This window comes from Nesoenas mayeri (assembly GCF_963082525.1).
Source record: "Nesoenas mayeri genome assembly, chromosome: 18".
NCBI classification, from domain to species: domain Eukaryota; kingdom Metazoa; phylum Chordata; class Aves; order Columbiformes; family Columbidae; genus Nesoenas; species Nesoenas mayeri.
The window spans coordinates 11,479,420-11,504,644 of record NC_137566.1 but is presented as its reverse complement, the minus strand read 5'-3'; the positions used below and the strand labels follow the sequence as shown (position 1 = coordinate 11,504,644).

General features: G+C 48.9%; 2 protein-coding genes across 2 annotated transcripts; one reads left to right on the top strand and one right to left on the bottom strand.

The window, feature by feature from the left end:
* Positions 1 to 879: 879 nt before the first annotated feature.
* Positions 880 to 12,990, bottom strand: MRRF (mitochondrial ribosome recycling factor; the record flags this gene model as incomplete). Its single annotated transcript, XM_080355890.1, has 6 exons — positions 880 to 1,334; positions 2,845 to 3,004; positions 8,449 to 8,540; positions 10,885 to 11,003; positions 12,229 to 12,384; positions 12,825 to 12,990. The coding sequence occupies 6 exons, from the start codon at positions 12,988 to 12,990 to the stop codon at positions 1,257 to 1,259; spliced, it is 771 nt and encodes a 256-aa protein (XP_080212016.1). The 3' UTR covers positions 880 to 1,256.
* Positions 12,991 to 13,671: 681 nt separating this feature from the next.
* RBM18 (RNA binding motif protein 18) lies at positions 13,672 to 23,468 on the top strand. Its single transcript, XM_080355810.1, has 6 exons — positions 13,672 to 13,922; positions 13,993 to 14,109; positions 18,231 to 18,357; positions 19,574 to 19,660; positions 21,409 to 21,494; positions 22,862 to 23,468. The coding sequence occupies exons 2-6, from the start codon at positions 13,997 to 13,999 to the stop codon at positions 23,019 to 23,021; spliced, it is 573 nt and encodes a 190-aa protein (XP_080211936.1). The 5' UTR covers positions 13,672 to 13,922; positions 13,993 to 13,996; the 3' UTR covers positions 23,022 to 23,468.
* The last annotated feature ends 1,757 nt before the right edge of the window (positions 23,469 to 25,225 follow it).

The window sequence follows — 25,225 nt, the reverse complement described above, 5'->3', positions numbered from 1 at the left end:
AAGCCCAATCCTAAGCCCAAGCTTGCAGCAGCTTCTCCACCTGCCCTGGCCCAGAGAAACCCCAGCTCAGCCGCTCCGGGCAGGTACCAGGGAAACCCTTCCAGCCCAGGCAGCTGCTGGGATGCCGAGGCTGCAACAACAGCAAAAAAAGCCTAGTTGATAAATGTCAAAAGAAATGCCGTAATCAGCTGAAAGCAATTTACTGAGCCATGTAACTGCCCTGGGCTCGCCATTTTCCTTTATTCATTTATCATGGCAAGCGCTTTGGCCAAAATACACAAAGCAGAGAAATTGTTGACATGTGGGGCCCTAGCAGAGCAAATCCTTCATCCTTCTCCCCCTCCCCACTGCACACAAACTAACTTTTTGGGAGTTGTTTATTTAAGGACTGCAGAGCACTCGGTGCTCTCTGAACGCAGATGCTGGCGCGGGGCTGCGGTGCTGGTCACCACCGTCCCTCCGGCCATGGCCCGGGAGGCGCCGGGAAGTACCTGCTGGTGGTGGAGCTGAGCCGTGCGATGTGCTCAGGACCCCGTTCTGCTTCTACCTCCTCCACCCCCTAAAATGTGGTATCAGTAGCTTGCACAGGCCTTCTGTTGCTGGTCAGGGAGGGCAGATGCTGGGTTTGGAAAGTTCCTGTGTTGGCTTTTGGTCTTGGTTCAGGCTAAAACAGCCACGCTGACAGCACAGGTTTCAGTTCTCTATCCCAGGGAAGCGTGGAGCCCGTCTGCCCTGCCCACCGGCACCGCTCGGTGCTGAGCTCCCTGGGTCCTTCCCGCGGGCCAGGCTGCCGGCGGCTCTGCTGGCCACGGGCTCCTCGGGGACACAGGAACCCGAGGGGATGCACCAACCAGGAACGGGCTGTCCCAAGGCTGCTCCTCCATATCTGACTTTATTTTAAGCAAAAACAAACGCCGAGGTTCGCAGCGGGACAGCACAGGTTTCCCTCGCTGGGGTGCGAACGGGCCGGTGTGAGGTGAGTGGGGCAGCTGCCCCTCCAGTGTCTCAGTGTCCGCGAGCCCCCCCAGCAGCCTCCAGCCCTCCTTCCTGCTAGTTTATTGTTAATCGCTGTTCACCCAGTTCTGTTGCCACCCGGATGAAGAACAGCGAGGAGAGTTCCCCCTCCCTCCAGCCCAGTCCACAGTGGGGACTGGAGCAGCCAAAGCTGGGGCTGCTGCCATGGGGCTGGGGTGGCCACAGGGGCGGGTGGCAGTCTGTCCTTGCTCGAGGAGGGAGTGTGTCTGTGGGGAAGATGTTTATCCAAGCAGCTCCTTGGTCTTCGCGGCCAGCAGCTTGTCCATCTCCGCTGCAGCGCTGTCTGCCATTTGCTGGATCTGCAGCAACATAACACAAGTCTGAGCTGTACGCCAGGTGATGCCAGAGCTTAAAGGGAAAGCAGTGACTGGGTCACCTCCTGAAACAAAGCCTGAAGTCTTAATTAAACCCAAAATAGTGCTGGGGCAATAACGGCCTCTTCCTGGGGGCTCCCACCAGCCCTCAGTGATTCTGTGCCCGTGTTGCATCTGCACAGTGAGAACAGGGACAGGTCAAAGGCTCTGAGAACAGGCACAACATAAACTCCTGGCTGAGCCTGGTCAGGTCCTTATTTAACAGAACGACTTCAAGGGAAGGCAGAGTTAGAGACCGGCTGGTGTTGCCACCAGAGAAGAGAGGGCTGATCTCCTCACCTCCTGCCACCTTTCCACTATTAGAATCAACCAGGTAACAGCAGGAGCACAGCTGTAGTACACGCTAAGAACTCGCACATCAAGTAACAGATCTGTTCGCTTCTTGTAAAAAGAAATGAGTGGTGATTGCTAAAGCCCTGCCCAGGGATCAGGTCTCCTGGTAGCACCAGATGGACATGGCAAGCATGTTAAACAGGACCAAAATGTGCAGGCACTTATTTAAACAAGTGCAGATAGAGGTTGGAGCACATCGAGGGGTCTTACACACTAGTTTTACAGGACCAATTTAAGATGCATTTGCTTCCAAGGTATATGATGATGACCCTTCCTTAAGCTGAAAAATTTGGGGTACAAGCAAACGTGAGACTTGAGATGCTACCTCTACAAATGCAGAGAAACATCTGCGTGCTCGGGGAGAACTGCTTCCCAACAGGATTCAGTTACAATAGCATGGCCATTTTTCCTGCTTGCACAAACGCTCTGTATATCAATGTTTATTTTTGTGAGCACACAGAGAACTGTCCTGAAGCATTTGCAATGTATCTAACTTTAGCTGTTAATAAACAAACAGCTAAAAAGTAATGGCCTGCCTTCACAGGCATCAACTCAGCAAAACACTTAGGCTTGCGCCTGAGTTTATGCCCAAGTAATTGACTTTAGTGACATCTGCTCTTAGGGAATTAAGCATGTGCTTAAGTATTTTCCTGAATTGGAGCCAAAAATCTCCTAACAGAGATAATCTTGCTAGCCTTTTCATTAATAACAAACTGTAGCAATCCTCATTAACACCAGCTGGTTTGCGGTGGCCAGGCCCTGTGTAGATGATGGTAAAGCTATGGATGTGGGTCGAGTTGATCCCCAAGTTCAGCTGGTTTGTGCAAGTCCCTTGTAGTATGAAAGCTTTTGGGGAGCATTTGTCTTTTCCTGTGTCAGTTTACAACAGTTCATATCACAAATTTGTCTTTGAGACTGAACCCCCAAATCTCACAGAGAAAAGGCAAATACAGCAGCCATTGCCAACTCCAAAAACTCAGCCCAGGGCCATCCGTTCTGCAGCCGGGTCCTCAGCGCTGGGAATCTGTCAGCAAGGGCTGGGACACACAGCACTGAGCTGGAGACATCATGATATGGCAGAAGGAAACAAAACCAAAATTACCTGCTTCTCCAGCAGCCAGATGGTATCTTCAGACACTTTGCTCTTGAACTTCTTGACCTGGTTGACGCTTTTGCTTCGCACCTTTCTCAGGGCGTCTTTGGACTTGTTGGTGGACTGCTTGGCCAGCTTGGCCAGGCTCTCCCTGTGCTCCCTCGTTACCCTGGAAGTGAGGGGAAAGGAGAAACACCAAAAGCAAACAGTGTCATGTATAGCACACCCAGATTTACTTTCTGCGATGGACTTGGGGTAAACGCAGCGATCCTCCCTGGCTGGTCGAGCCAGAGCTGCCACCGAGCCAGGCTGCGTGTGGACACCCAAAGCCGCCCTGTTAAGATATTTTGCTCTGTGTGGACGCTGTGTTGCAGGGGCAGGGGAACTTAACAGCTCAGGGTGTGCTTTATCCCGTTTTGGTTCACCTGAGTGCATCGGCCACCTCTGTGCAGCATCGTCAGGGCAGTGCACCCCAGTTAAACCAGTCTTGAGCTTGGAATGGAAAGTTCCCAGCACAGCCCTAAGCTGAGGGACTTGGGCCAAGTCTTATTTGTTCTATAGTTGTCACCACAGTGCCTGAAAGTCATGCTACGATGTTCAGACTTTCCCTTTTTCTGCTGCCAAAGCATCTGTGGGAAAAGAGGGAAAGTCCAGCTCCAGACCTGAGAGATGGAGCTGAAAAGTGCAATCCCGCAAAGGCAGGAGGCAACCTCCATCCCTGCCTGGAACTCCGTGTCATCTCCCTGCAACTCGAGAGCCTCAGTTCTACACCTGGAAGCCACAGAGCTTATGTTTCACTCAACCTTATTCCAGCTCATCATAAGGCTTTTCCACCAATATGATGTGAACTCCTGGTTTGACATGAGGATGATGCTGGACACACCAGCCACAGGTAACTCGGCCCAGGAGAACTTCAGCTCCACCTTCCCGCCAATGCAGGGCCGGTTACTGCTGTTGTGCCATAAGAAAACCCTCAACTTTCCATCCCAAACTAAAAACTGCAGGTGATGAGGGAGTCTGGCCATCTGAATAAGGCACAGGAATGGGTGACGTGTCACCTCAGCTCTGGTAATGCTCCAGCACCTACAGCTGATCACTGTCAACACCAACTGCTAGGGCTTAACAATAATATTTTAATTATTTTCATGGCTATTGAAGTTTCCAGACCGCCTTGAGAATTAAAACCCTGGCGCGCTCGCTGAGACTCGCTAGCAGGAGAGCGCCCGTCTGCTCGCAGAAGATATTGCAAAATAAACACTTCACAGGAGTATTTAGAAATTGGCTGCAACAGCCTGGGTCACCAAAACACTGAGGCCAGGACTCTTCCTGCAGAGCTCAGGAAACATGTGGCGAGGGTGTGTGTTACGGGGAGGCTGTCAGGGCAGGATCGGACCCTCGGTCCCTTCCCCCGGCAGCCGAGCGCTCGTCCATGTCTGCAGACACCGGCCTCTCGCCAGCGATCTTTATTACACGGTGCAAGAGGGAACGGGCTTCTCAGAACTCATTAGCAAGCGCAGGATGGCTAGAAAAGCTGACAGACCTAGAGAGCAGCGACCTGTCCCCAGTGTCCCTGGTCTGGGGGTAACCGCAGGCAGCGGCTCGTCCCCCCAGCCCATCCTGCTCCCCACTGAGGGACAGCGGGGAGGTGGCCAGTGAATGGCACATGTGGCAAGGAGCTCCTGGCCAGCACAGGCTCGAGCCTGGCCCGGACGCATCATGAGAAGCGAGCGGGGTGACTTGTGGTTTCCTCCGCATCCCACCAGCGATGCCTTTAGGGCTTCTCGAGTTCGAGGTCCCGCGGCACACGCGCAGCCAGCAGAGCCGGCTCGCAACCAGGGGTCCGGGTGAGGTCAGATTCTCAGGCAGCTTTTGGGGGGGCTGGGAGTCAATCCTGGCTGCTCAGCTCGGAGGAGGGAGCCGCAGATCTCTCCCGTCTCCGCAGCGGGGCCGCCCCCGCAATGGGAGCCCGAGCTCCCCATCAGCTCCTCGCCTCCCCGCTCGGCTTTTGCGAATTGTGCCGAGGGTATCACTCGCCTGCTTGGGGCTGCCGAGCCTTTAAGGAAATGTTTTTGTTTATGCAGCGCTGCCAGATTTCCTATGCTTCTTGGCACGGGGTCACAGCTTTCATGCCTCCTTGTCTGTCTTTATTAACACCAATTTCTTTTTATCACTGCGCAGCGCCGTGGAGTTTCTCAGTGGGTTTTATGTTCCAGCCAGACTGTGTGTAAATTCTCAGCAATGCTACCAACAATGCCAGAAACGGACGCTTTTCCAAGCAGATGCTGTTTCTGGTTAAGAAATCCATCAACGCGAGCCAGGCTCACGGTTTCTAAGGACAGTTGCTTAATCCTGCCCCCAGATCTGGGACTTTTAAACTGTTCTTAGATATGTTTGCTTTTCTGTCTAGTAACCATTGGCCTTATCCCACCTTTAAAGCTAAAAAATGCGTGAACCTGGGCAAGGGGTGCCAGAGGTGGGGAACAAGGACGAGGAGCCGCCTGCAGTCCCTTCTCCTCTCCCCGCAGCCCGAGGAGCAGCAGCCCGAGTCCTGCGGTTGCCCAGGGATGCTCCTGCCCTGCCGGGATTGGGATGGAGCCTGGTGAGTCCCGAAGCGCCCGCGGTCCCACGGGTGACATCTCCTCTCTTTCTGCTCCCCCAGCACCCAGCGGTTTAAGCGGCGCAGCCCTCGGGTGCTGCTCTCCCTGCGCAGCCAGCGCGACAGCGGCCACGTCTCGTCCCCAGCACAAAGATGTTTCTGTGGGTAAGAATAGTTTCTGTATCTCAAACGCTAGGAATTTCCTGTGAAGGAGAGGGATCAGTTAAAGGAAAGTAGGCTTAACTAGATATTCGGCATGCATGACTGCAGATAAACACAGGGTGCAACATCTATTGCTCAACAAAAAGCAGGCAAGAGACTTCTGGTGATGAGCTCAGAAACAGCTTTGGGTTTTCTCAAAGTCATTTTTTTTGAGTCCCTTTTCCCCATAGTAGGTATCTGCGCATATTTCTTAAAGGGCAAAGGAAAAAAAGCTCACAATGAGTCATTAAACTTTCAAATGAGTCATCTGGCTTTCAGTAAAGCATGTGTAAAAATATTACTGATTTACAAACAATATCCAGTGTAACACAATGGGTCCAAAAAAGAGGAATCTAAAAATGAGGCAATACCATAAAAGACACAAGGTCAGGTCAAATTCGGCCAAGAGATCAACCAATACATATGTTCCCATGGCTGCTTTTCTTTCTTTTCTTTTTTTTTTCTCTTTTTAAACCCTCAGAGAATACTTTTTATACAAATAAATATTGCCTATGCAGAGCTAGCAACACAAACAAGAGAAAGCCTTGGGGAGCAGAGGGGATCCTAGCAGGAAGCACAAGTAAACACCAACTAAAGCAGTGTATTTTTTCTGCTAAAACTGCAATGCAAAAACTAAACTATTAGAATAAATACTGCAAAGTAAACTCCATTTTAAAATGCTCAGTTGAAACACTCTTCAGCACTGGACCCGCATAAGGCAAAATACGATGCATATGTGTCCAGCTGACAGGTCAGACTAAGAAGTGTTTGTAATAACAGGCGAGGACAATTGAGGTCTGAGTTTGCTTTTGCTGTGCCTCCTGCCTGAACGAATCTGTTGCTGCAGAAACTGTATTGTCTCTTCGTTTCTGATTTGTTTGCTTATTTTGCACACCTGCCGTAATTTTGGCAATTTCACTGCATCTGTCTGTTCTATTTTCCTTCATAAACATGTTTAGAATTTGGAAAATGAAAAGCTTAGAAAATCAGAAGAAGTCATTCAGGGGTATTAAAGAGAGGCCTCTAGCAGAATCTGATTATTTCCACCCTTCTTTGCATTAGGAGGTTTTAAAAAGGTTGAAACAGTCTTCTTGTCTTTTTGACAAGTGGATGGAACTCTGAAAGACCCTGTTGTGTTACCAAGGAGCGGGTGAGCAAACGGGATGGACATGTCCGTGCAGCAGATCTGCAGGACACGCGTCCCAAGCCAAAAACCTCCTTAACTTGGGACTCCCTGGGCTGCCAACCAGCCAAGGAGAAAGGAGCCGCAAGCCCTGCAGAGCAGAGGAACGAGGGAGCACACGAGGCAGATCTTCTCTGGGGAAATAAGACCCATTTTCGCTCTGCAGCACCGCAAAAGAGAGTGATAGACCATATACATTTGTTTAAAAAACAATATATATTTTTTTAAGATTGGGATTTGCAGTTTTGGAGTTTCCTCCCCTGCAATTCATATTCAAGGATGACCCAAGTGCCCATTAACAATCAAACCACTGTGCAGCAACCCGGGAGCCTCAGCAATTATGAAGATAATGGTGCCCTCCTCCTCCTCCTCCCTGAGGAATGGGGGAAGGGCAGGGAGCACAGGGAAAAGAAAATCAGCAAATAGAATGATAATGTCATTCCCTCTCACCGACAGCAACGGAAAGCTGCAATTAGACTTCTCCGATCAAACCGCTAGATGAAATTCCATAGAATTTTTAGAGTAGATCTAAAGCACGAGAAATACTTGGCTCGTCTTTACTGGAAGTCACCTGCCCGTAAAACGCAGCACACGTGCAAGGTGTGTGCACAGGCAGCACAGAGCTGTCCTCACCCCTCATGGGAGTCATTCTTTACCCTTTGTGGGAGCTGTTTGCAGCCCCCCAGTGCCAGGTAACCCCAGGGTGTGAGAACGTGTGCATCCGCATCTGCCCGGGGTATTTAGACGGCTCCACCGCTGCAGGGTCCGAGCACCGGCAGGAGCTGGTGAATTTTCCTTGTATCACGCAAAGCTGGGCCGAGCAGAACTGCCCTGCAGCAGGCTGTGTCTGCACCCCTGAGCTGTGGGGACAGCCCCAGGGGTCCTGCTGAGGGTCCCACTCCACGGAAGGCCCAGCCCGGTCCCAGGGAGCGAACATGCGCGCACAGCAGCGACTCGCTCGCTGCACCCACTCTGTTTAGCACTCAGGCGGTGGCACCTCCTGCCTCACCCGAGGGCTGGGAGCTCCCATGACGGGTGAGGGCAGCGATGCTGCAGCCTGAGCCAGCAGCAGCCGGCTTCTCTGTCAGCCCCACACCAAAGGTTCTGTGCAGCCTCAGTTACACAACATGTACGACACGAGAAGAGTGGATTCTTTTAGCCAAAGCTATCTATTTCCTCCCTTTTTCCTTCATTGCTTCCTCTTAGTGTTCTCTGCAACAAGGTGCTATTCACCCCTAACACTACTGGCTCGTTACTGCTGCTCTGCGCTGGTTTATCTCAAGGAATTTACAGCAGAGCAGCAAAGAATCAGCCTCTGAATTCCGGCAATACAGCTCCAAAAGCCTTTCCCTGTCTCTTGCGGAGTGCTGCAGCCAGCTAGGACCAACTCTCCCCTGCACAGGGAAGATAAAGAACAATAAGACCAACCACCAGATGCCAAAATGTGGTGACTTACAGCTCAGATACTTGGAAGAGCTTCCACTAGACGCTCTTAGAGGCTCAGATTTTTTTTTGAAAGCGGCTGGATCACAGCATTACAGCAATTGTGTGTGTTCACCCTCTGAAGGACACTGACTGCAACCTACTGCATTACCTTGCGTGGTGATGAACTTAGGCTGCCATCAATACTCACTTAGGAACTGGCACCCGAATTATCGTCCCATCTGCTTCTGGGTTCAGGTTCATGCCACTCTCCCTTATAGCCTTCGTCGCTGCAGCTGTGCTCTGTAAAACAGATCAAAAGGTAAAGGGAATTAGGAAATAATCATTCCCATATGCCAGAACTCTGTCAATAGTTGGCAATCCATCTCCATGGAACATGGAAACATTTACTTCTGTTACCAGTAAGATCAGGAAGTTACATTGGTGCGGAGAGCTTTGATCAAACCGAGTGGGAAACTACGGCCGCGCTCGGTATCGGGGTAGGGGGCACAAAGAGGGGGAGCGGGGAAGGGAAGCAACAACAGAAGAAAACTGTTTTCCTTCTTTGAAACTATTTCAATGGTTTGAGGCAATGCAGAGTGAAACCGCAACAAATTCCCAAGGCATAGCCCGACTGTGGCGAAGGAGATGAAAGATTCTGAGCATTTAAAAATTCCAGTTGAATGTTTCCCACTAGAAATCACACAGTGCCAATTTAGAAATGTTATTTAACTTAACCACTTCAGCGCTACAACCTAACCACATTACAGCCGGGCAGTAGCAGTTGGCTGGGAAATAGAGCCTGTGCCCAGCTCTTATGTTTATTTTACAGCTTACTACTTGGGATTAACTTCTCAAAGCTCCATCACCGCTGGCTGACACTCTGCTCTGCTTAAAAGGTGGGGTGCGCAGGTTTGCCTGGTAGCTGCAAAGTGACTGAACGGCTTCCTTCCCCCTCGCAGGGCACTGGTGCACCTCTGCACAACGTCAGGATTTATGGTTAAACCGCGGTTTTGCCGGGAGCTCCGCAGCGCTCTGCCAGGTCGCTTCGTTCTCGACGCTGACAATAACAAGCCCGAGCGAGTCTGTGTTCTTGTGGCACTCACGCGGCATTTCCTACAAGGTGCGTTGCTATTTCTGATGCCCTTTCCCATCCTTACCTTCAGCTCCAGGCTGCTGCACTAGACTGTATTTATGAAGTTCAGCTTTTGTCAACTGAGGCACAAAATAAAGCTCTGCATAGTTGTTTAGGTCCCCAACGTGTGACATCACTGAACAAAATGACTGTTCGTGTTCTCTAAGACATAAGTGCTGTCCTCTAGAGCACACCAGGGGCAGAGAAAATGTAACCAAGATGATCTCACCTTGTTAGGAATGTAAACGTGTTATTCTACGGACGGTGCTTGCTCTGTAGGAAGGAAATGCTCAGTAAAAGCTGTGCTGTTTAACAGACATATTGGGGGATATAGAGGAAGGGGCAAATATTGCAATATTGCCCCAGCCTTTTGCAGCCCATGAAATAAATAGCCATGCTTAAAATATATAGTCCTACCTGTTTTTCTAACTCTTGAGCAAACAGAATTTGACCCAGCAAGTCCTTTGCTATGATTATTTTCTTTCCCAGACTCTTCAGGCATTTTTATTTGTTTTCCAATGCCACGAGGCACTGGCTGTGTGCTGTCAGTGACGATAGCAAGTGAATGTGTGAGTAATGGTTTTAAAGAGTTCAGTCTATCCGTGGAACACTTATGGTATAAAGCAACTACATTGAGATAAACAGTTTTAGCTCTAGTTCAAATGAAAAATGGTCTTTTGGCTTAAAAAGCAAAGGTAGGCAATGGTATATACTGTGGTATTTCGTTTCTCACGTGCCCATTTCTCATTTTGAGACATGGGGTATGGCATGGAGTGACGTCGCCGTCCCTCTCAGCTCTGGCACTGCGAGGGACCTTGGGGCACTCGCTGATGAGGGGCCGTCACCCTTCACACCATGATACACGCTGGGTACGCTTTAAGAAACACTCAGGCATCAAGTGCCTTATACTGACCTCCTGAGACTTTGCTGACTTAATTAATTGGGGAAAGCCTTTGCAAAATAAATAGAGATAAACTCTGGCAACCCTCCAGCCCTGGAGTGGGATGAGCAGCTAACCCTGGGCTCTTTACTGCTCTGGGCTGGGCCCGCTGCAGGGCACCGCTAGCACTTGATCCTAAGGTGGGGTCTGGATTTGCTGCCTCATTTAGGGCCAAGTCTAACTAGGACCCCTGCAGAAAATTAAGGGAAGTTGGCCCTCTCATGGGATAGGTCAAAGCACCTAATTCAGGTTCTGACCTGCAGGTGCTTGCAAACCTCAGCAGAACTTAAGTCAGGCCCCATGACAGCACTTAGCACAAGCCTGGCTTAGTCCTACCAGGGTGGCTTTGCAGAATTTTGTAGGCTACATCAGCAGCTTCTTCCATGAGCGCTCAGGGGAGTTACCAGCCCCGGTGATAAATAAGTTTTAAAGGAATTTAATGGTGTCCCAGCACAAATCCAGACTATTCCAACCACGAGTCTGTTTCTGTGCATGGCCACGTCTTCATAAGGAACCGAAATGACCCATTATCATTATCTCCTCTCGCAACGCCTTTGGCAGCGTGTCCTTACCTCTGGAAAACTGGCCATGTTCACTATAAGGAGCTGTGGTGACTTCTGTGAGATCTGCCCCAGCTGGTTCAGCGGAAACTTCCCGTCTTCTGTCACCACGATGATGTGATCGAGGGCCCCTCAAAACAACCAAACACAGGGAGTTTCAGTATGTGCCAGCAGCTCACAGCGACGCTGAAGAATAACGCATACGCAGTGTCCCACTTCCCCTCCGGTATGCAAAATATAGATGTTACAAAAGAAAAAGAAATCCACGTGTTTATTCAGCCTTCAGGTGCTGTTTGTGTTCATGCATCCCCTGTGGTACTTGCAAGCTAAATATTTCAGTGCTACTCTAAAGCTCAAAAACAAAACTCGTTTGTTTTTGTTACTGGAATAGGAAAACAAGCAAGACTGTTATGAATTAAAAGGAAATAGTTATTTTTTAATTCTTAGAACTTAAAGAAAATCAAAATGTTGTTATGAAAATCCAGACAACTATTGTCTTTAACTTAGCAGTGTTCTCTTAAACCCCTCATCTCTCTTCCCAGGTCCCAAGAGGACGTGTAGTACACTGACTAATTTAAGGTATTCGATTTCTCCCTGAGCTACTCTTAATCTGCTCTCTAGTTTCTGCTGCAAAATGTTAACAGGCCAAAAGGCACATGGGACACGAGGTACTTTATCAGTGCAATTTAAAAAAATACCTATGGTTAAAATAAATAGTTGAGAGACTGAGCTACGCTCTCCAACTCCATTAAAGACTGAAGTGCCCCTGCCAGAGCTGGGGTGGTGAATGATTCAAATTTGGTCATTGTTTAATGTTAAATTTTATCCCTGAAACTTGATACTAGTCATAAATCCGTATGTTCAGAGTGTTATAGTAACTGTAGCTTAGGCAAATATATTCACATTTCTTCCTAAGACACAAAATTCACTAAGTGAAGAAGGCTCATAAAGGTCACTAACCACAAGGACACAGAGCAAAAAGAGTTTGTATATACCAGACACCAGCCTGATGGCAATTTCCAAAAGGCTAATTTAATGGCAATTGGATTTTTCCTGCCCTACTGCACCATTAGCTGACAACCTGCTTCTTCATCACATCTGCAAACAGTTCACTTGGACACTTTTGACATCTCCCACTTACAAACGCTATTTCCAGGAAGCTATTAACAAAAATGGATTCTTCCTGGTCAAGCTCAGGGTGAAGAAAGCCTTTAGTTGGGGACGTCAAAGTTGTAGTAATTGGGTGCATAGTGAATAACTCAATAAAATCGATTTTGAAAAATTCAGCGTTCTCCGTTGCTGGGACTGGTATCGTTATTTACAGGCAATAGAGCATCACGTGAGAAAGTTACCAACCTGGTGAGGTTCTAACACTGAGATTTCTGTTGAAATCTTCTTTCAGAGCTTCTACCACTGCCTGCATGTCTTCATTGGTTTCCTCCAAATTGATAATATCCTCAACCAGGGCCGCACTGATATTCACTCTGGCTTGAGTCTGCCCTTTACCTTTAGCTGCAGAGCACAAATAAAATGAATTTCTGACAACAGTTAGTTGTTGCATTAGAAAGTAGAAAGAAGACATCAAACCCCTGTTGGATTCAGAATTGTGTCTAAGATGAACTAGATTAACTGTATCTTTTAATGAGTAAATTGCCCAGCACTTAAGCACATAAGCCAAAATATATTTGTAGGTCACACTGCGGGCAGTGACTCCAGCCCGGACTGTGACAATTGCCACCCCAGCCCCAGCACAGCAGCAGCTCCACGCAGTTCCTCTCCCGGGGGAAGAGCTGAGCTTTCCTGCACTCTGCAACACCAGCAAACCAGCTTCTTCAGAGCTGCGTCCTGCCCCAGTTAGACCAATGCTGGTACAGGAGATAAAAGGGATAAGAAAAGAAATCCTGGCAATGTACTGAGGTTGCAAACACTAGGAAAAAGGCTGCTGCCGTTACCTTTTTTGGTAGCTAGCTGTCTGCTCAGCAGCATCTGATGGCCACAGTGGCTGCAGCCAGACGGCAGCGGGGCCGGGGGGGCCCGCGGTGGCCCCCACAGCGCTGCCAACCGAGAGCGATGCAGCAGGGAGGGCAGGTGACGGAAGCATCTTAGTGTCATCGCCATCGCTTACAGCTCTTCTCTGATTCACCTGGAAAAGAGAAAAGGCAGGTGGCTCACTGTGTGCTAAAAGCAGCAGTGTCGCTCGCTGCAAGGTGACAGTCCAGCGGCGTGGCGAGCGGGTCTGGGTGTTCTGAGAGACCAAGGGCTGGATTTGGTGGAAGGGGCTTGGTGGCAGTCGGCTCCTACCGCGGGATCTCTGCGGCCCTTGCACAGAGGGGCCTGGGACGCAAAAGCCACGTTTGCGAAGCAGAACAGCCTGGATTTGCACATCAGCCCAGGGGAAACTGTCACACGACACCTGGGGTCCCCAGCCCCTCCACGTTCACCGGGTTTATTTCACACTGGGCTGTTCGGGGCTCTGAGGCGTTTCGACAGCTCCGCCGTGCACAGAGCGGCACAAACACGGACGGAAAAGCGGGTCCGTTCGGACAAGGGCGCGATGTCCGGCGGGAGCCGGGAAGCTGCTGCTGCCGCCGGCTACCGGAAGGACCGGGCTCTCGCTCCGCCGCTCCGGGCGCTCGGCTGCCCCCGCGCCCCGCGGCCTCGCCGCACGTGCGCACAGGCCACGCCCACCACAGCCCCGCCCCGCGTGCTGCCCCGCCCCTCCGTCTGACCACGCCCCCAGCACAAAGGCCCCGGCCCGCTCTCCTCAGGACGCGCCGGCCCCGGCCCACCCGCGCCCCCGGTGCCCCGCGGAAGGTCGGGCCGCCCCGCCCGCTGGGCTGGGGACGGGGCCGGGACCGGGGGTGGCGAAGGGGAGCAGGAAGAGGGGCAGGGCCGGTGTCCGCCGCCTCGCTCACCGTCGCGCAGCCCCGCACGCGCCTGCTGGCGTCATCGGGCCGCGCCCCGGCGTTACGCACTAAACAGCGCCAAGGGCGGGGCGAGGCCTGCGGGAGGACGGAGCGGCCGCGGCCCGCGCGGTCCCCGGTGTCATGGTGAGTGCGGCCCCGGCCGGCCCCGCCGTGCTCCCCCGGCCCGGCCCCCTCTCACTGCTGCCCTCCGCAGAGCCATGGAGCCGGCGCGCCAGACGCTGCCGCTGGAGAACGCGTCCATCCTGTCCGAGGGCTCCCTGCAGGACGGGCACCGCCTCTGGATCGGCAACCTGGACCCCAAGATCACCGAGTGAGTGACCGAGCGGCGCCGCTGCCCCGGGCCCGCTGCTACCCGGCCCCTCCCGGTGCCCCCTCCGCGCCCCGCCCGCCCCGGCCCGCAGGGGCGCCGCCCCCCCCGCCCCCAGCAGCGGCGCCGCCCCCCGTGACCCGGTACTGGTGTCCCGCACACCGGCAGCAGCACCCGGGCGGGGCCGCATCTCGCTCCGGTGTGACCCCCGCTCCTCAGCCAACCGAGCGGGATTCGGTCTGTCACTGGCCTCAGTTCGCAGGGGTGACAGCAAGGTCCTCTCCTAATGTCGGCCGTGAGGAAAAAGGGACAAGGTCCTTGTGATCTCCCACTTTTATATGAAGTATCATATTAGTTGGTCAGTTTTTGATCACCTGTTTCTCGTTGCCCCTCTCACGGGATGTCCATCCATCCTTATCAGTGACCTCGCATTCCATTGCTGTGTCTACCAAAACATATATTTAGCTTTTCAGGAAAATGCAGCTAATAAGGCTGTAGCTGACGGGCAAATTCACTAAAAGATAAACTGTTTTTTAGCAAAACCAGGACACACACAACAACAACAACAAAAAAATAAACATGAAAACCAAACAAAAAAACCCACCCACAACCCAAACCAAAACAATTTGGGGTTTATACACTTCTAAGAAACAAGCATTTTTGATTAACTATTGTATATGCCTGTCATGGAATACTTTTTTCTTCCTGCTTCTTTTTGTGTGTGTTCAAGTGCTTGGTTTTTACTCTAAATGTGCTTCATCTTAACAGAGCAGTTTCCTAATAGCCTCTAAATAGAATCATTTTGTGCTCCTTTGTGCTTTTCAGCCATTCAGCTTTGGGTGGTTTCTGCATTAATTACCATTTTTCAGTCCAGGTTGTTCCTCCAAATCTAGGCCAGAGAAGTAATAGCTTTGTATGTCATAATTGCTCATCTGAATTATCCCTGTTGATCGTTTAATAATCACATGACTAAAAACAAATACCTGAAAACTGCAGAGCTATTTCTTCATTTGCTGCTTTTGTCTGCTTTTTTAAAAGATGTTAGATTTGTTTAAGACGGAGTAAAGTTGATTGAGTTGTTAGCAGGGTTAATAACTGGTTGTAACTTTCTCAAGCAGAAATGAGTTCAGAAAGTCTTGATTTAATCCAAGACTTCTGTTTAGAGAGCAACCTATAGCTGCAATCAAGCGCAAGAGAGTTAATAGGTAATGTACACATTTGAGCACAAGCACATCAGACATTTGTGATGCAGGACACTGTCTCCTTATACTTTAGCTACATCTCCTGTGTGGCAATTAGAGCAGGACTGCCTCCTCTGCCCATTCCTGTTTGTAAAGCCTTCTGAGACTTCTCAGCATTCTGGACAGGCAAAAATTTCATTTCCAGCTCTACAATTACACATACGTATTCTCTAGTTTCCAGTAGCCCTTGAATGACCGTTCATTTTCCACAGGTATGAAAGAGCGGGTGTTGAACTTCCTTGGCTGTTCTGCTGCTTGTCTGTGATCCCATCTTGATGAGTCTCACCCAGAAAACAATATGTGCATAAGTTGTTGTTACAGACTCCTACTGACTCCCAGTGGGGCAAAATTCTTTGCAATAATAGGTTTTGCATGTGGCCCGGTACCTTTGCGGTATCCTTGGGACGGCATTGTTCAGAGGAAGCCGTGCCTGCGTTTGAATAGCGCTCGGGGTGCCAGGAGGAAGAGCGGAGGAAAAGGAAATGGGGGAGCTGCTGGTTTGTCTCGCATTCACATCAGATGACGGGAATTGGAAATTGCGCTTGGCTGCGGTGATCTGTACAGCACAGCGGGGCCACATCTGTGTGAATAACTTCCAAGCTCTGGACAACCCAAGTTGTTGCCATAGTAAAGCTTTTTACATGTTACCACTTTTGTTTTTTAAGGTTTTCCGTGACAGATCTTCCTTCAGGACTGCAGTCCTCTTGGCTTGGAGAGCTACTTGTCAAGTTACTGTTAATGCCCTCATTATATTTACAATAATGAATCATACAGCCTGGAACTTCTAGTTACACGAGACTTCAGTCCTGAGCTGTCCCATGGAGAGTAGGTGACCTGCAGTTGTAAAAACTGCATTCATGGTTGGAAAATAGTGTTTGAATCATCTGTGATCTAAAGTTTGAGTAAAATAGATTACATAGGTTGCATCAAGACTCTTAATGGAATTTGTTTTAAAGGAACAACTGCGACTTTGCTGCTAAGAGTATTACTTAAATACAGAGGTTTTCAGAAAAAAAAAAGCTACAAAGGGTTCCTTTTAGCAGGGGAGCTCAGGGGTTTTGTTGTTGCTGAACAGAATACCATGAGAATCCTTGTTGCTCTTCTACTGCCTCTGTAATTTGCTGATGGGGAACAGCATTCTAGTTGTGGCAAGGACTTTCTTTTCATACTACTGAACTCGCGAGTGCCTTTTGTAGCGATACGTTTACAGAAACAAACCCGAGGTGCCTTCATATATTTTGGAGGCTCTGAAAGTTCAGCGTGTGGGGTTTTATATGCATCACATGGCTCCAAAGTTAGTGTTTTTACCAGTACGTCTGTGCCTGCTTGTTCATAGCTTGAGGTGCAGTGGTGAAACTTATCTACTGTGTAACCAACTCCCTTTCATTTTTTTGCATTAGCTCTTGCTTTTCTGTCTCCCTTACCTTCTGAGCAGAGCCTGAGGGTTCCTAGGCCCCTTGGAAGACCACAGTGCTTTGTCTGTACTCCGAAGGCTGTAGGAAGCCTTCCATAATCAATTACAATGTGTTTGTCCCCATGGGAGATAACTTGGCCCTTCTGCGCTGCTCGTCTGAACACTTGCTGCACCTTCACCTCTTTAAAAGTGCACATCCTGAGTGTCCACCGTGACCATCCTGTGAGATGACTCACATTCCTGGAACTTTCTTGCCTGACTCTCGAAGCTTAACAAAGGGCTGTGGCCCTTCTCAAACATCCTATCGGGCTTTATTAGGAAAAATGTTCTCTGCCCTTCCTATTTGGACTGTCCCTGAAGCTGCTTGGTGCGTTTGGCCATCTTGGGCCGCTGCTGACCATTGATATCTGGACGTGCAAGGTCTCATCCAGCGCCTGGTGCTCCATGTGCGTGCTGAGTTATCCTGGATGGCTCAGAGTGCTGAGTGTCATCTTGCAAGCAGAAAATTAGGCTTAGACTATGTGGCTTGTTAACAAAAGCTGTACAACTGATCAGAAGAAGATGAGTCCAGACTAAGACACCCTTATTAAACCCTTAGACAATCCTTAAACTCTAGAGCTGGGATCAGCCAGTGAAGTAGTAACAGGTGTCATTTGCCTTCTGGGTCAGCTGGTGGTGTTAAACACTTTGATCTGGGGAACCAGAAAAGCTGCAAAGAACGGTCAGGATTAGATGTGGCTTGTACAGCAAATGTGCTCCGTATTTAAAGTTGCTCAGTGCGCTAGATACTAAGCAGACAGATTTACTCTGGCTTTTCCCAGTTTTATCAAAACCAGCACACTCCCAACTGGATGGCAGGAAGATAAGTGGCCAGATAGTCTCTGACTTTCATGTGCCTGTCTCTAAAAACTGTCTGAGCCAAAAGCACTGGCAGGTCTGGCCGGGATGATACTGGGCTCTGTCTGGTGCCTCTCTTTGCCTGGTCTACTGTCAATTCCTGGTTGCAGTTCTGTTCGTTCTTCTGTCTTCCTGCTTCCCCAGCTCTGCCAGGCAAGTGGGAACGTGGCTGCTTTTCTGTGTGATGGGGGGACCAAGGTTTATGCTTGAAAGTAGGTGTGATTTAGGGAGGCAGGAGGCAAAGCCCTCCCAGACTCCTAGCAAACCATTGCGTGGTTGCTCAGAAGCCAGCTATGAATAGATCTTCTTCATGCCCTTCAGCTGGCACCGCTGGGAGGGAAACTTTGTTCCTTGGGGTTTTTGAGCAGTCGCTAACAGTGCAGCTCAGAGCTGTGGACACTGAAGGGTCACTGTACAGGGCACCCAGCTCGGCGGGTGTTTGGAAATACACGTGTGACACAACCGAACAGCTCGTGTGACTCACTGTGAAACGTGTGTGCGTCAGGGGGTTCCTCTGTCTCCTCATTTTGGGACTGGTGGAAGTTTTCATCAATGTCTTCTCTCCTATTCAGATACCACCTCCTCAAACTCCTTCAGAAGTTTGGCAAAGTCAAGCAGTTTGACTTTCTCTTTCACAAGTCTGGTGCTCTGGAGGGGCAGCCGAGGGGTTACTGTTTTGTGAACTTTGAAACCAAACAGGTATGTTACTTTTATCTAAAATTCTCATTTAAATGACTGGCTTCTTTCCCAATATTTTTTTTAATGTTAATGTAAAGCTTAAACAGGAAGGGATAAGCTAAATACCTTGTCTACACAAACACTGGCTCTAACAGCTCCACTCTGTGACTGCTCCTGGAAGAACCACTAGTGATTTCCTTTCTCCTGTGCTGACTTTTCCTGAGTGCTAATTGGAAAGGGCCAGTTCTTTGGTCAGCTTTTGTTGTGAGCTCATGGAATTGTACTGTAGCAGTGCTGTGATCTGCGTAGAGCCTGGATCAGCCTGCCACACAGCCTGACATCCAGAACTGCTCTCAGGTGCTCCTGTTTTTTCTTTTGGCTTCATGAATACACAAGCACCAACTTGTGTGATGCTGCCAGATGTACAACATGACACATCAGCAGCATCCTGGAGTGAACTGCCCCTGGCTGCACAGTTGAGGTTTTAGCTCTTATTTCAAAGTAGAAATTTCAAGTCATGCTCACCTGCAACAGAGTTGTCATTATTTTGTCATAATTGTGCTAAATTTGTTCAAAAGTTAGGGATAACAGCATATTTGGAGGTTACTTGTGTTTGCATGACCTCATCTTTTCGCTGTGCAGTTGCCAGTAAGGATGTCTGAAGAGCCCTGACATGGTGAGTTAGCTCTAGAAAATGATTAATGGGAAGGTGGAACAGCATTGCAACATAAATCTTCAGCTGCTGTGAATCGAGTTTTGTGGGAGAGTCCCCCGACTGGGATTCCACTGCTGAGCCTAGAACAGGACCAAGTGGTAATGTCCCTGGTGTGGATGAGCAGGATCTGGAGTAGGCATAGACCAGTGTTAATGAGACACAGGTAGTCACTGTAATGAGTCACAGTGTTTTCTAGAGAAACTCCTGTAGCATAAACCTCCCTCTGAATGCTGTTCCAGTGGTCTCTATGTTTGGTATTTTCAAAACTCCTGATTGTTTTCCACATTTCCTCCCCAAAACCAAGTAAAAGAATAAACCAGCAAGGCTGATAAAAGTCTGTCTGCTCACATGTTGGACTCTTCTAAAGATATTCCTGGATTGGGATACAGTGGGGTAAGCTTTCTTTGCTGTCAGTTGGCTGTACTTACAGAAGGCTGCCTAACAAAGAAAAAAAGGCTCTTTATGTCTGAGTCGGTTTTGACTAAAGACTGGGTTTGTTTATTGAACTGTCTTCCTGCGCAGGAAGCAGAGAAGGCGATCCAGTGTCTCAATGGGAAGCTGGCCCTTTCCAAGAAACTGGTGGTGCGGTGGGCACACGCGCAAGTCAAGGTGAGCTGCTTGTTGTAAGGAAGAATTGCTTTTAATTTGCAAAATCAAAAAACTTTAATATCAAAGTAACAATTCTTACCGAGGCTCTCTTAGCCTGGCAGTATAATTTCAGTGAGTTCTAGGAAACAACTCTTACAGAAAGGTTATTAAGGATCTACCACTTCTCTTGTCTACCTAAACTGTGCTGGATGAGCTGGGAGTAAGAATAGGCCATTTAATCTGATGTTCTTCGCAAGGGAGTTTCTGATCAGAGGGGTGGGAACAAATTACTTTGTATAAATGTCCATGTTTCAGCTTTTCCCAAAGTTAGTGAGTGATTGGCTGAAAGTCTGAATCCGTCCCTTCATGATTTTACTCCTTTTTGGATAGGAGATGCATGGAAATCCCCCTTACCGAGTACTTTGTTCTACTTCTGAAAGCACTTATGTGGCATCAGCCCTAATTACTTCTGACTTTAAAGCAATGTATTTCACATCTAAGCTAAATATCCTTTTATTGCTTACTTTGTTGCATGAAACATCGTTTTTAATATTAACTCAGGCAGTACCTTATTGGAATGCCCCTGTTTTAATTTTTTAAATGTTTGTCTTGTTTCTCCTGCAGTTATTTACTGTCTGGTATTTGATAAAACAATTTATTTTGAATAGCTTTCTTTGCAGATAAATGGATCTGGGGAGAGGTGGGGGGAGCCACTTGTTGCTGTTTCCCTTTGACTGGTTTGCTTTCAACATGTGGTGTTTATCCCACAAGCAGCTTTCTCCCCTCTCTCTTATCAAGTACACAAGTGCATCTGTTTTGAATGCTAAAAAAGCCAAAACAGGTTTCTTCATTAAAGGAGACCATGTTGTTTTAATTAGTGGCTTCAGGAGCTCCAGGCTCTTGTCAGCACATCCAGGCTGGTGCGCATCCAGGATCCGTTCTCGTCAGCTCTGTGGCTCCCAGAGCAGCGCGTGTTCTGGATGCCCGGGCAGCCGTCGGGCCGTGCTGGGGGTGCAGCGGGCAGCTCAGCGCTGGCCGGCCAGGGCATGGGGAACACCGCACGTAACTCCTTCAGTTTGCAGGGCTTTGTCTGATCGTGAATGGAAAGATATGAGAACGCAAAACTTTGGCTGATCGTAACACATGTTTGATTTAGACAACACCAGCACCATGCTAAGTAGTTTTAAGATGAGTGGCCGAGGCTTACCAGACACTGTCGGTTTGAGCAGCTCTGCTGAAAAACAAACTTGACTTTGTGCCAAGCGAAGTAAGGAAGCAGAGCACCGCGAAGAGTTCAGGAGGCCCGTTGCTCACAGAGATGACACTCACAAGCTGCCTTCTGCAGAAGGGAGGGGGTTCCTAACTGGTCTCCCAGTGCTGTACGATTCTGTGCAGTCGTGTGCTTGAGTTACCTTCTGACTGCACGATGGCTGGATAAAGAGCATAGCAATACAGTACAATAGTTACCTTAAAATTTACCATCTTTGCTTTATGCTTTATATAGTGGGCAACAAGAAATGGTAAGACAGGATAAGGTTTAGGAATCCGTAGTACAGTGCACCTAAGTGTCCAGTATTGGAGTCAACATTCCATGTTGGTATTAAACGACTAAGGTTGGGATTTGTTTCAGTGCTTGGCCACTAAAACAATTCTTAGCAAAAACTGCACAAAATATGAGATTATGTTAATCCAGCTTTAAAGTGTATCTGTGGGCAAATGTTCCTCTGTTCGTAATTCCAGCTGACTTCAATCCTTGCTTTTGTTCACAGAGATATGATCACAACAAAAACGAGAAGATCCTTCCGATCAGTCTGGAGCCGTCGTCCAGCACGGAGCCGCCCCAGTCGAACCTCAGGTAGGAGATGGGGGGCTGAGGGCTGACCAAACTGCGCAAGAGGCAGGACCTGACTCTTCAGATTCAGTGAGATCTGGAGTTATTTGCATTATGTTTGTGCTAAAAATCTAACACGGCAGCAAGCTGGTTTTAGAAGGGCAGCATGCTGCAAAGTAACTCATCTGGTGTGGGATGCTTTAGACTTGAAGTTCATTTTCTACCATGTGAAGCTGCCGGGGCAGTAGGAAGGAGAAGAGGTGAGGAGAGGAACTGGGAATGTGTAACACTGGAGCTCATTTGGAGAGAATGTGCATTGCACATTTCATATGAATTTCAGTGGGAGGTATTTTACTGTAGTTATTTGATCAAGCAAAATTCTTGTGAGCAAGTATTTCTATTATAGTGGTAAAAAATTAAAATCAGAGATGGTACCTTTTCTTTTTGCCATTGTTGGGGCTGGTAGGTATTGGTCTTCTCCGTGGGATGTGGTAAAATTCTCCAACCCTTTGTTTAACTAAAACATTTAGTGCTGCTTTACTAATTCAGTTGGGTTGAAAGGATATGTGATTTTTTTCCTCTGGGTTCCGTCAGTGGAACCCTGAAAGAAACCAGGACAGGGAATAATGAATTTGCCCACAGATAAATGAACTTGGAATTCAGAAGTAACACACAAGGAAGCAACGAGCAGAGATTGAGTCGTGCAGATTGTCAGCTGTGTCAGGGGCACGGAGGAGTTGTTCTGGTGAGGCTGGATGCTGCAAGAAGCCGCAGCAGAGAAGGGAATGTTCCTCTGTACCCAGTGGAGGACAATGAATAACAAAAGTCCTTGGAATTTGGGGTGTAACCTGGGATAGCTTCTCCCTTTGGGATAAACCCTGCTAATGCTGAAATAATGTTTCTTCCTGACCTAATTAGAGTCTGGGGTTTTCCCATCCCGAGCGGTCTTGTAGCTGGGAGGAAGTCTGGCTTTCATTTCTCTGCTGCTTCCAGCAGCCTCGTCTGAGCTGCGCTCTGCTGCACATGCTCAGAGCTCTTCAAATGACATCATTTTACATGGAGTAGGAAGCCTTGTTGTCTACTTGTCTCGCTCACTGTCCTCAAGAAAGTGCTGAGTAGGTGCAAGGACTGTTATTTTGTGGTGCTGTGATATGTCTTGGAGGACCTTGTCTCAGCAAATCTGTGCTGGGGATTGAAATGAAGCAGTGTGGGCTTTAAGCAGCAGATTCCTGCCTCCCGTCTTCACGCGGCTTGTGAATGCAGCAGTGGGGGCTGCCTGGCCCCTCCTTGTGTGACTCAGTATTCTCACGTCAACAAAACCTCTGGATTGCTGTAGTCTGATTCCATGCTCAGATCAAACTCAATTTCCCTTCTGCTTTTCCTCTTTCCAGTGTCAGTGCAAAAATAAAGGCCATCGAAGCCAAGCTGAAAATGATGGCAGAAAATCCAGATGCCGAATACCCAGCAGCGCCTGTTTATTCTTACTTCAAACCGTCAGATAAGAAAAGGACTACTCCTTATTCCAGAGCTGCCTGGAAGTCTAGAAGATGATGCTTATGAATGGATAATAGTAGCAAGAAACAGTGCTTTGTGTTCCTGGAGTCCTCCAACGCTTTTGTACTTTGCGGAGTGCGCGGGATGCGCCGGCGGAGCGCGGCAGGGTGTCTGCAGCTCCTCGGTGAGCTGCGAGCGCTCCTCGCTGCCGCACAGCCCAGTGCTGCTCACAGAAGTAGGTTCCCTTCAAAGCCTCTGCTGAACACGCAGACAACCTCTTGTTAGTGTGCATTCATTAGCAAGATTAGAAACGGTAACTAGAGTGTGGAGTAAAGCACATCCAAAAATACTCCGTTTAACTGATTACTTTTTAAAGTGTTTTGGAACAAAAAGTATTCCGATTTGTGGGTTTTTTTAACGGGAGGGGAAGCACTCGGTTTTGATGAACATTCTGTAGTCACCGCGGAAAACTTTTTCGTCTCAATAAAACTCATTTTAAATAGATTTTGCAACACTTTTAGTAGCACTGCATGCAATATTTTATATGCATCAATGAAAATTTATTTTGCATTATTTTGCAAAATTTCAGGTATTAGTTCACGATATAGTAACCTTAAGATAGGACATGATACAGCCCAGGTATTCCTAGTGTCCTTCGGGCTGTAGGTGTGTGTCTCCATGTAGGAATTAGCGTTTCGACGCACCGTGGGGGTCTGCGCTGTGCCCTAAGCTTCTGCGCAGCAGTGGCGCATCTGATGTTTGCGTTCAGTAATCCCTTCAGTGGTAGCTCTTCATAAACCAGATGTGACAGCGTGAGAACGACCCTGCAGCCTCGCAGACATCTGCCACGCACGTGACCTCGGGCTTCGCCCGCCAGCCCGTCCAGCTGCTGGTGTTACTGCCTGGTGAAGCCAGTCAGTTGCCTCTTGGTGTAACATGGCACAAGTGTTCGTGCTGGGGATTACCTGCCCTGGATGCGTGATTCACAAGTCTGATGAGTGGCATTTTGCTTAAACCATTTTACCTGCAGCCCTTTTTTTTCCCCCTAAAAGTTATCTGCAAAGTAGAAATCTGAGGGGGGCAAAAGCGAATGTCTGGCTGCGTTTTCTCTTTGGTCCGTGCAGTGGCTGCGTGTGCAAGGGGGGTGTTGGGGAGCGTGTGCGCTCAGGTCCAGCAGACACCGCTCTGGTTTTTGATGCTGTTTGCTCTCTCTAGTCCTGTCAGTGGTGAATCTTTACCTCGCATTCTATCGTGGGTTGCTTCCCCAAGCTGGCTGACAGCGGTCTCAAACAAGAGGAGGAAAGTAATGGGTAGCCAGCCCCTGGTTTCCATGTGCAGGTGTTGCTCGCTGGCACAGCACAGGTTTGTATTCCTGCAGCGACACCTCCAGCAGAGCCCTCCTGCTCCCGGACCAAGCGTCAGGGACGGAGCTGTGCGTGTGTGATGGATTGTTCAAAGCCTGAATTGTTCAAAAGTAGGTCTTGTGCTGTTAGATATTTGCTTTCTAGTTTTTATTTCCCTGAGTGAAGACACAAGTAGTATCACTGCCAGTTTGTATCCCTATGAATGTCAATAACACCCATTTATATTCCTCTGTAAACAGCCTGTGTTTTGTTCTTCCGTGGTCTAATGTTTATAGTCTTCCAGATCTGTATCTGTGTTATTTAGAACAGCAATCAATTCTCTTTCTATTAGAAATTTAGAAAATACCTAGACTCAAATTTGGTATGTGGTTGTGTTCCCGTCAGAAACACACTTTGATATGTATTTGTATTTAAATAACAATTTGTTGGAGTTCTTACAGTTCTAAATAAACATTTAAAATGCATGTTTTCCTCCAGGAAAGTGAGGGTGGTGAGCAGGAAGTGCAGGTGGTAGATCCTTGGCATCAGCCGAAGTCCACTGGTACAACGCTGGGTACAATAGTAGTCCTTTTTTTAAATGTTCTGCACTACACAGTCCCTGACAGAAGCGCCTTGTCTGTCCGGCCGCACTCAGACCTGGGGGAGCTTTACTGCAGGTGGGTGGGTGCTTGTGTCATTCCTGCTGCTGCCGGCCCGGCAGGCGCTGGTGCCGCCCGCGCTCCCCAGGAACGCCGCGGCTTCCCCAGGGCCCCGCGCCTCGTGGGCAGCAAAGCCACGGAGGTTCTAACCCTGGAGCTGCGAGGAGGTAAATGCTCCGTATCACTTTTTCTTCCATGAGTGTCAGTTGTGGGGCTTTGCGTGTTGACCGTCACAAACAGGCAGCGGGAAGCACGGCAT

Bases quoted from the DNA above. Each gene is read 5' to 3' on its own strand.
- RBM18 (XM_080355810.1), top strand. From the start codon at position 13,997: ATGGAGCCGGCGCGCCAGACGCTGCCGCTGGAGAACGCGTCCATCCTG. The intron at 14,110-18,230 runs GTGAGTGACCGA...TCTCCTATTCAG, and splicing joins CTGGACCCCAAGATCACCGA to ATACCACCTCCTCAAACTCC. The intron at 19,661-21,408 runs GTGAGCTGCTTG...TTTTGTTCACAG, and splicing joins GGGCACACGCGCAAGTCAAG to AGATATGATCACAACAAAAA.